Below are 11687 nucleotides of genomic sequence, written 5' to 3'. Positions count from 1 at the left end.
CATCTAAATCATTCTTCTATATGAATAATTTTTTGTCATCATTGTTAAATATGTGTCTTAGAATTTGAATTTTCATCAGTGTAGGACTTAATTTTTATGCATTGCTACATCAATGATTTGTTTGTTTCTTTCCTGTTCATAGTGCTGAGCTTTGCTTTGGCTCCATTGCTACACTCTTGATACTAGAAACCAATTTTTCTCCTCATACTCTACAATTCATGGTTCATCCCCACAGTACCCACATCATTTATAACTAGAAATCAAGTGTTCCGGTTTAGGGCCCTACCATTTGGACTAACCTCAGCTCCTTATGTGTTTTGTCGGGTGGTAAGAGCTTTTGCCTAACACTTTCACTTGATAGGACTTTGCACTCATCATTACATGGATGACTGGCTCCTGCTTGCTTCTTCCCATTTACAATTCGGAGACCACACTCATCTGCTCATACAAGAAGCAGCATGAGTAAGTTTCCTGAAAAAGGTGGAAAAGTCTGTTCTTATCCACAATTAGTACCTTGTTCATTTGGAGGTTTTCTTCAAGTGCATCCTCAGTTGGGCCCAGCCTTCTCCTATTTGGAGGAAGCAGTCCAAAAGGCCTTCATCTCACATTCTCTCACAACTTGAGAGGTTTTATCTCTTTTGGGATGTGGGTTTCCTTGAAAGCTGTCATTCCAATGGGTTGAGTTCATATGCATTCCTTTCAGTGGAACTTCTGCTCGGATCCCTTGGACCACCTTTTACTCGTCCTTCTCCAGTCAGGGCCAACCTGGCTTAGTGGCTAGACAGGGATCAGACCACGTCAGGGTTCCACTTCCTCCTCCTTCTCTGGATTTACATCTGTTCACAAATGCATCTTTAGAGGGTTGGGGTGATTACCTTGACTCTCAGGAGATTTCCAGTTTCTGATTAGTTGAGGAGACTTCTCTTCATATCAACATCCTCAAACTTATGGTGGTTCACTGAGCTTTGTCCCACTTTTTTCCTCTCCTGAGGGGTGTGGTGGTGGTGGTTATGGTATACTCCAACAACTCCACAGTGGTCACTTATATCACCAAACAAGGGGGAACCAAATCCAGGTCTCTGTGCTTTCACACCCTGGATCTCCTTTTTCTGGACTCACAGTCACCACATGGTGGTCTTAGTTTGCCATGTTCTTAGTGCTTTAAATCTGATTGGAGATAATTTATCTCAACCCAATAAGATTCTCCCCATGGAGTGGTCCCACCATCCACAGGTATTTTGGTGGGTATTTTCTAAGCTGGGAACACTTCATATCAATGCTTTAACCACCCACTGGATCACCAAACTTCCTTTCTTTTGGTCTCCTGTTCCACACCCACCAACTCTGGGGGTGGATGTGTTTAGTCAAGATTGGAGGAGGCTTCACATCTATGCTTACCCTCCTATTCGACTCCTCTCCAGAGTTCTATCCCCCGATCCAAATGCCTCCATGTCTATTCCTACTTGTGGCTCTGTATTGGCTGGCACCAACCTTCACTTGTACAAACTCCCTTACTCTTACCTCTGTCTCAGTCTTTACTCCATCAGCCTCTGTCAGACATTGTTCATCCAGACATCACCATACTCAGTCTTCATGCATGGCTTTTCACAGTTCCATTGCCTCAGCCTAAGGACTGACTCCACATGTTGGATCTTTTCTTTCCTGATACATCAGACCTTCTTCCATCTCCATTTACCAAAGACAAGGGTCTACCTTCTGCCTCTGGTCTATTTGACGTGGTTTCCATCCTTCCAACCATTTTGTTCCTCATCTTTCCCAATTCTTCACCTGGTTGTTTGACAAAGACTTGTCCATTTCAGCCGTGTCTAGTTATTGGGCAGCCTTGTCAGACACCGTCCGTTTTGTAAGTTTTGTCTTCCTTTGTCATTTTTTTCCTTTTTCACTCCTTTTGAGTCATGCATCCTCCACGTTTCTTTGATTTGTCTGATTGGGAATCTCAACCATGGTCCTTTATGCTTTTTCTGCACTCCCTTTGAACCTTTATCTACATGTTCCATGTACCATCTCTCCCTCAAGACCTTCTCCTCCTTGCTTATGGACATTGTCGATCAAATATTTATGCTTTTAATGTTACCCACATCTTCTACCACTCCTATTATATCATCCTATGTCCCAACCAGTCCTTCTTCCCAAAGACCTTTCCTGCTTGTGAAGGTGATTTGGTTTTCACACCCATTTCCTTATCTTTCATCTCCCACCTAGACTCTCATTCTGATCCTGATCTGCTTCTTTGTCCAGTTCACTCCTTATGGTGCTATTTAGCAAGTACTGATCTATCCTCTGTCATGCTAACTGGTCGGGTTCATCAACTCGTTATCTGGTGTATTCGGACTTATCCATGGAGGGTCGCCATCTCCACAACGTTTCTTTTCGTTAAATTCATTATATCACCATGTCTTTGGCTGCTCGTCCTTGCCTCCCTTTGGAGGATATTGTTCATGTCGGAATGTGGACTATTCCCAGTACGTTTGTCATCATTATCTACATGATCTGGCTGTATCTTCTTCAGGTGGATATCGTCCATCTTGTGGTAATTCTACACACATCCATTTTATTTTGACTTATCACTTCCTTTCATTTATGTTTTTCATTTTCAGCAACCCTAGTTTTAACCATTGATAATGGGATCCCATTCTGTGGGGGGTGTTGCCTGGTCAGATATGCTTTGCCTCAAAGCCACACCATTTGCTAATTCTACTATAATGCTCACTGTAGAGATGGGGGTGTTCTGCAAGACCACTGGTGGCATACCCAGTGAAATTTATATATATACACACACACACACACACACACATACTCATTAGTGGACCATCACTCATGGACTTCATGAGTAAAACAGAAAGGGTTTTCTGCCCATTCCTGCCGACCCTTTGATTGAATAGATTGAGGTCAGTTTGCTTTTCAAAGTAGGGAATCACGGACACCCATTGTACTTTCTCCAGTATGACATTCCTCTAGACTCATCACTGCAATTACTTCCTCCTTTTTCTTCCAGTGGAGTATGTGAGTTCTTGCCATTTTCCAGTCGCTGGGGTGAAGGACCATGGAACTTTCTCATGATTGAGTTTAAATGTTTGATTTACCATACATACTCATAATTGTACACTCAGTGAGAAGTAGGTAAAGCTGGTTTCTCTCCTTTCCTCTGATATTTTTTTTCCCAGGTGGACAGCTGTGGGTTGGAGCAGATACAACCTATGCATGATCCTTCTAGTTATACAAGGTTTGGGATGACACTGCCCTATTCCTACAGTTGTGTGCAGTAGAGGCTTTTCCTCTTGTTAATTCCAATTGCAGGAGGGTCTTTTCCTGCTCTTATGGTTGAGTTTGGAGGATTCTGTCTGCTTCATAATGCTGGCAATAGGACATATGTACACTTCTTCCTAGGGTTAAGTGAATGTTCCAGGGCCTCCTCATAATTCCAGATGTGGGGTGTTTCTACCCTGCATTTATGGTTGATTGATTTATGATTTCTGCTCGTAATACCAGTTACATGTAGTACCCTGTTCTTACAGTTGAGTTGATGTAACACTACGACCCCATTATGCTGGGTTCGGTTTGTTGTACTTCTTGCTCCTACAGTGGTTTTGGGAGATTGTCCAGTTGTTGCCGCAAGCTAACTTCCTGTTCATAATTCTAATTGCTTGAAGTCTGACACTGTTTACTTATGGTTGGGGTTGATGGCTATATGTAACACAGTCCACATGACCTAGCCACTATATTTATGTTACAATATATTTGTTTTATCATTTTTGATCTTCAACCTCCTAATGCCAAAAGAGTTATGGAACCTTGTCTGTCTGGTTGAGGTTCTGTATGTACATAGCTAATTCGGTTTATATTTTACTATGGATTGCACCTCTCAAAACAAATTGCACTTGTGCTCATCTCTTTTTCTGCCCATATCAGATTCATTCCCTACTTCAAGGGCAAAGAGCATACTTGTTCAAGAATCCTACTTGGAATCCTAGCTTTGTGTGACAGGTGGTAAGACTGTATTGGAAGTTAACATTATTCTTACACTGAAAATGTATTTCTGATAAATACTTCTCATCCTTCCTCACCACTGCCTGTATTTTTCTTTTAGAGCCTGCCAATTCTCAAAAGTAAGGATTGATCAGGCACAGCAGGAGTTAGCTGTGCCATTATAGGTGATATAATACTATTGGTGGAGAATAGTCATATTATATGTATATGTTTAAAAATGGCACAAAATGGAGATATAGACTGGTGCACTGAGCACGAAAATTGTTTAGCAATACTTAGAGGGCAGAAAGAAAAGAGAGAGAGTTTTGTGTGAGTAGAGGTAAGTACTTATAGTACATTTTAAGTGTAAGAAAGATGTTAACTTTTGAATTTAAATTATCAAATGTATAAATAAATCTATTTATAGACTGCATCAGCCTACATGTAGATTAAAGAATATCCACATCAGTCTATAAAAAATGTTCATAAAGTTAAATGTAAATTAGAAAATATTCGGATACAGCACATTACCTCTTCTCACATAAATAGCTATTTTCGTTCACTGCTGTCCTCTGTGTGCAAAAACGTTTTTTACACATGCCACAAGCCTTCTATCTCCCCTCCATTGGAATTGACTGATTCCAATGCATCTCTCATGCAAATCAATCAATCGTGATTTTAATAGTTTAATTTCCGAAGTGGGATTTCTTCATTATTATTTTTTCTTTACATTGAAGAAATCTTTTAATTTAACTTAATTTCTCAAGTTTTGTTCTCATACTCGCATATTTTACATCAAACACTTTTGTTTAATTTACATTTTTCTTCAATGAATTCTGAGGTTCATGTTCCCACTTCAGGTATTATACCTCTAGCACTATTTTCACAGGCTGCAGGTGACCCGTCATTGGATTTCTCTTCTATTATCCATCGTGACATGGGTCAACCTTCTTCTTCTTCTTCTGAACTTACCCCACTAATCCTTCTGAACAAGCCAAACCTGTTCAGGCCAATGAAATTCAGTAGTCATTTTACACCACTGGATTTTGCCATGCTTTTTCATACCCCCTCCTGCTGAATCAGCTAGACCTAATACGGCATTTTTCGACATGATTTCTCAAGTATGTTATGTTTTATCGAATTCCCTGTTTTTCTATGGTTCCTTACTACCTCCATGTTGGTTAGTTTGTCATCTTTGGCTCTTGCTTTACACACGTGGTTTCACTGTAATTGGGATTTTCTGGGTTGCAATGCAACCTTGTCCCAAGTATGTTTGCTGCCTCTTTCTTTTCAGGATTTCTGTATTTTTTTCTTTTGTGATGTTTGCAATCATGTATCTGAGACTTTGGAACCCCGAGTGTAATCTGTGCATCAACACTCAACTCTTTCCTCTTTGGTTGCATGTTTGTCACAGTTGGAGCCATGACACTCTCCTGTTCCCTTTCTGTCCTGGTTCTTATCTACCCATCTCTGTTCCCCTTCCAGGGATTTCTCATCTCATTATATTATTCAATGTTGATGGGAATGTTGCCAACAGTACCGAAGATTATATACCTGGTTCAGAAGTGGTGTGGTTCCCCACATCAGATCTTAGAATCTAACTATCTCGTCTTAGGGAGTGTCCTTCAGACCCTTTCGAATGGTTTCTCTTTCTTTGCCTTACACTGATCCCTCCACCTATTCAATGTGGTATTCTAACTATTTATGTGAGCAGAAGTAATGTACTGTATCATAAGTTATAATTTTCCTACACTGAAAATGTATTTCCAATAGGTACTTACCTTCTCTCACACTTCCCACCCTTCCTCCCCTCTGAAAACCAGTGCTTCCATCTTCTGCCAAAACTTGAAGTGCTAGTTTTGTAGAATTGAGTAGATGGAGTCAATGCATCATGAGAGTATGTCACACTCTTATTGGTGAATGGTTGATGCATGGTGATTTGCATGAGACACACATTGGAAGCAGTCCATCCCAATGGAGGGGAGGTAGAAGGCTTGCGGCACGGGTAAAAAAATTTGTTTGCATATAGAGGGCAGCACTGAACAAGAATAGCTATTTATGTGAGAAGCGGTAATACCTATCAGATATACATTTTCAGTGTAGGAAAATTATAACTTTATGTCAGTTTCCATATAAATCATAGAATATGTACATAAGTCTACTTGCACAATGTGGAATATGTATGTGAAGCTACATTTTCCTGATTATGATAATTAAACAAGCCTCACTGTAACAAACATGTTATTTCTACTCCATCATTAATATTTTGAAATCTAGAAATTGCTGACAAATACCTGATATTTAAGTCATAGACTGTTTTAGAATACATTGGTAATTCCACACAAAATGCTATAATTGCTATATTTTATTATTCAAAACATTGTGATTTAATATCACTTTCTCCTGTTTTTGTAGTACAAAATGGAACCAGTTCCTCTGATGGGGAGATCAGCAATATTAGGTGACCAGAGGAATAACTACTTTTGTGACGTGGCATGTGGTCGAGGAGATATGGCAGACAATACCTATGCTATAACTAAATCAGGCCTCTTGTGTGTCTTTAATAGTCGTCGTTTGTTGGAGAAGTGGGTTGAGCTAAGAGTGAGTGTTGGCTACTGAATAAGTTGACTTTGAGGATAATGGGTACATCTGATAGTTGTTAGCTGTTTTTTTATGTTTATTATTAGACAAGTTGGTAAGCTAAAGGCAAGTGTTCATTATTTGATAAGTTGAATGTTAGTAAAATAAATGGTCTAATAGCGGTAGCTGTCAGAAAAATGAATGCATCTGACAATCTGAGCTGTTTATAAATATTAGTTAAGGAGCCAGTTATTAGAATAAAAACTCAAGGTTAACTATATGCTTGTTTGAGCATTAGAAAAATTAGTGGATTTAATGCATGTAGTGTTAGTTATTTGGATATATTAATTAGTAACCAAGTGAGTTGAGTTAACAGCTGTTTGATAGTCATTGATTAATAGACAAATGGATGTGTTAAAGAGTAACCTGGTTATTTAACAGCGTTGACTTATATAGGAGGAGATGAAGCTATGTATTAGTTACTTGATGTAAATGTTAGGAAATATTGGTGAAGATAAAGGTAAGTGCTGGCTGTTTATAATCTTGGCTTTTAGAGAAATGAGTAGAACTACAGATGATTGTTGCAAAATATTTATTCATAGTTAATTGTATGGAAGTAGATGAAATGTATTGATTGGTAGATATATGGGTGAAGCTAATGGTAAGTGTAAGCTCTTTTTGGTTAATAGCAATTGGAAGAAATATTTTTGGAAAAGAAGAATTATTATTTTATAATAGCAATTATTAGAAATATAAGAAAGATAGAAGAGAATATTTTTGAATAATTGTGATTGTGGAGGAATGAGTAGAATTAAGTTTATGTGTGTGTGTGTGTTTGGTAATTATACTATAGAGAAGTCTGTGGAACTAAAGATAAGTGTGTCTTGATAATGAGATTGAAGAAGTGAGTAAAATTAAGGTTTCATATTTTTATAATACAACTGTAGAGGAGTGAGTAGAACTAAGGATGTGAATTTTGATAATGCAACTGTGAAGAAGTAAGTATAATTAAGGTTGTGAGTTTTTATAATGTGACTGTAGAGGAGTGAGTAGAACTAAGGATGTGAATTTTGATAATGCAACTGTGAAGAAGTAAGTATAATTAAGGTTGTAAGTTTTTATAATGTGAATGGGCAGAAATGAGTGTAATTAAAGGTGAATGTGCTCCATAACTATGTAGCATATGTGTGAAAATAATATATATATATTTATATATATCAGATGTATATCATGAAATTTAAACTGTTACTTTGTAGTTCAGCTCCAGCTGCTTTTCACCACCTTTCCTGTTTTCTAAACCTCATATGTAGAATTAGATAAAGTGCTTCTGAAAAGGAGGCAACTTAATGTTTTATGTTTTTTAACCCAAGTTTATATGTGTGTGTGTTCATAAATTTTGCACAAACACCTGCTGATATGACATGCTTGATTTTCAGACTACCAGTGCCAATTGTATATGTGTATGTGAAGAATATATTTTCATTGGATGTGCAGAAGGGATTGTCAGATGTTTTAGCCCCTTCAATCTTCAGTTTATCTCAACACTACCTAAACCACACTATCTAGGTGTTGATGTTGCCAAAGGTGTCATGGGAAGGTAAAGTTTGGGTTTTATTTATATTAAATATTACAGAACTTAAAAATAGATGTTGTTATAGAGCTGTGATGTTGAATAATCCCCAGGCAGTCATAACTTTATGATAACCTTCACAACATACTTCTGAAGTCTCTTAATTTGTCCATAAATTGGATGATTTATTGCTTAACTGATGAATTTAGCGATTTTATTTTCTGAGTGGTTGTTTATCTTTTCAGTGTTTGAATCAGGTCTTCATAGAGATTTTTTAACATTATAACTTTCATCTTTACATGGTAATTATATCTGTTTTTTGGACATTAGTGTGTTATTTTTGTTCATCTTTACTCACAGTTAAATCTGACCATAATAATAATTTGTCTTAATTTAATAATTTAACTCAACTGTTTAACTTTTAATTTTTTTAAACAGTACCTAAGAATTGTTATTGTTTCAGTAATTTAACTTAATAAAAGTTGTGTTTATACAGTAATTAAAAGATGATCTTGACAGTAGTTTATGTGAACTTGTAGTATTCATCTTTACGCAGTGATCTTTGCAGTAGTTCGTATTAATTTAATAATTTAACTAATAGTGATTGTCTTTACATAGTAACTAAATCTGGCATTGGCAGAATCTTACCTTAATAACCTAAATTAATCATTTTCATACTTACACCAAAATTAAAACTGAATTTTCATAGTAGTTTATCTTTGCATAACAAATTTGTTTATAATAGTAGAACCTGCTAAGTTACTAAGAATGTTTTTTTTTCTTTCTGGTTGATGGTAGCAGTATAATTTTATTATCTGCAGGATATTATTTAGATAGTATGAAACATCAGTAAGTGTAGTTCCTTTCCTTTTGTTCACATAGTTGGGGTGTTTCCTGCAAACTGTTAGCAATATAAACAAATCCAAGGTCGAGCTTCACCTGCATCTTTGTTAGTTGACTGTATATAAAATGTTAAATTCATGAAGAGTGATGTGATTAGAGTGTAAATTCCTTGCTAATGAGGGGTTGTTGAGGGGAGCTTTGAAAGTCTTAGGTGAAACCTTGTGTTTAACACAATTTCTTAATAACTTTAAGATATTCTTGTGTAAATTATGATTAGTATATAATACTATAATACTTATTCAGTAGCATGCAAGTAAAAAGCATTTTAATGTATATAATTATTGCTGTAGCAGTGCTTATTATTATGCTGTTTTAAAGTGGATGTATAAATAATTTTTTTCAACGACTAAAAGTTTACAATTCTTACAACATGTAAATGTAGATGTTTAATTATTTTGTGTTGTAAAATTAAAACTTGGGGAGAATTAGTTTTTCACTCACACATGGTTTATTTGATATTAAAAAGAAGATGATCTTTCTTTTACTGATTAAAAGAAATAAAACTATTCATATCCAAATCATTATTAGTGTTGTAATGTTTGATAACTATATAAATTGTCTTTAAAATGTGGATATTCTTTGTTTATTTTTTGGTTTGTAGTTTTCAAACATTAATTAGAAGTATGTAACATGATTGGTACTTCTCATTTTTTATTAGCACTGCTTAAAATCCCAGACTATTGTTAGTTTTTTATAATGTAATTAGTAGAAAACAATGTAGCTTAAACTGCTTATATTTTAAAGTCATTGTTAGCTTGTTATGTAACATAATAGACCACAGAATAATTATTTAAATAGACTAAAGTTATTGGATCTTACACAGATACTGTTCATAGTTATGAGGTCTTCAAATGCACGGTGAAACAACTAATCATACAAGAAAAAGATCATATACTGATGTGTTGCCAAATGTTATTTTAAGTGTTGATGAAGCATAGTAATGTATTAGTTTGGACAATTACATTAGCCCTTGTATTTTTATATAGTCGTATAAACTCTCATCCAGCTGGTGCCAAGTATCCTGATACAGTAGCCATAACTTTTGATGAAACATGCAGAAAGGTTTGTAACTCTTTATCCATAAAAAAAAGAACTGATTTAGCAGTTATAAACATCAGAACATCAGTTTCAAAATCATTTATAAATAGAATATCAGAAAAAAATAGAAGTGATTATTTTCTATAGAGAAAAAAGAATGGTTAATGATTTAGATGTAAAAAATTTTGAAGTTACTATGTTATGCGTATAATAAAACTGACCTAAGAATATTACAGGGACGCGCTCACTTGTTAGGTTGGAAGATATGGTTATAACATTATATATTGTTACATCTCTGTATGTTTGTTTGTTAATTCTTATAAGATACAAGTCCTTTCTTTATAAAACTTCTTTATTCTTCCTCAATACAACTTGGTAATACTCTTAATTTTCACAGTTACACACACTATAGTTCACAACAATTCACTCACTTTCTACCGCGCTTAGACCTAATTATCTGTCCCCGCCAACTATAGTTCTGATCTCTGTGTCTCCTATCCTCAGATCCCACCGACCATAATCGCTGTCTTTCTTTCTCTCTGCCTGCTTCGTCTCTTCTACGTCCCTCTCTCTCACTGTCTAGCGCACTTATATACGATAATACTGCCTGTTCTAGAAACTTCTAAGACTCTCAACACGTGCTACCAGCGTCACTTGACTTCCGCTGTCATAACACACTAGCGAATCTTCTGGAATACTCGTCATGTGACCCCGCTGTCGTAACACACTAGCAAATCTTCTAGAATATTCATCACATAACCCCCACTGTCGTAACAATATTAATGCACTGAAATTATTGTAATACTATTCATGGGTAGAGGAAGCAGGGAGCTAGTGTAGAGTATCAGCCCTTCAGCTTTATGCATGGTGGGGGCAGGTTTATACTTGCTAATAATTTTAAGGCTGCTATCTTATACATATTGTAAACCTTGGTGTTTGTCCGAGCATTTGTCTGTCTCCTGTTTACAGAGCCACTTCCTGCACTGCATTTAAAGAGCTACACACACAGGCAAAGCTCAACATTCATTTTTCAAATGACAGGAGAACAGGCATGAATAATATTGATGCCAAAATTTAACTTTACAAGCAGGATATTCTACACTAAATTGTTAGGAATGAAACACATTATCATTCATATTTCAAAATGTGATGTAACTTAAAGAATAAAAATGTAAATTTAACATATGTTATTGTTGAGTGACTCCTAGCGTGATTGAAATGCTCAACAATTACTTTTCGTCGTGGATGGTATAAGTAGCTTAAAGCTTTGGCTCTGAGTAAAACCAAGAGTGCAACACCATTAACCTTTTTAACCCTTTCCAGGCAGGCCATGGGTAAAAGGCCATGTCATCGCGTTTGTTGACTTACATTCAAAGTTTTATTGAACCACTATTTCATGAATTTATGTCAATAGGTTTGATACTAAACTGTAGATCATAATTCAAATTTTAGTATCATTACTTACTGAATTTCTTAATTTAAAAGTAAATATTAAAAATACACAGTTAAACATTGATTTATGTGGTACGTTGAATGCAGGACTGATTCAAATTAGATGTTTGTGATGTCAAAGTCTTTAGTTTCGTATAAATTAGGAACTCAAATTACC

The 11687-nt window shown here is 35.9% G+C and overlaps 1 protein-coding gene across 4 annotated transcripts in view; it reads left to right on the top strand.

Annotated features, from left to right (window-relative positions):
* The window catches only part of LOC106471626 (mitogen-activated protein kinase-binding protein 1-like), a 64417-nt gene that overhangs the window by 23699 nt on the left and 29031 nt on the right, over positions 1–11687 (top strand). For all 4 annotated transcript variants that reach the window (XM_022400247.1, XM_022400246.1, XM_022400244.1 and 1 more), the window contains 3 exons: positions 6403–6588; positions 8004–8164; positions 10027–10102. In XM_022400247.1, the coding sequence (XP_022255955.1) occupies positions 6403–6588; positions 8004–8164; positions 10027–10102 (423 nt within the window). The remainder of the gene's footprint in view (positions 1–6402; positions 6589–8003; positions 8165–10026; positions 10103–11687) is intronic.

The sequence above is a fragment of the Limulus polyphemus genome, unplaced genomic scaffold (assembly GCF_000517525.1).
Source record: "Limulus polyphemus unplaced genomic scaffold, Limulus_polyphemus-2.1.2 Scaffold4743, whole genome shotgun sequence".
In the NCBI taxonomy this organism is placed as follows: Eukaryota; Metazoa; Arthropoda; class Merostomata; order Xiphosura; family Limulidae; genus Limulus; species Limulus polyphemus.
Note: the sequence above shows the minus strand (reverse complement) of the source record. Positions and strands in the feature narration are given on the sequence as shown.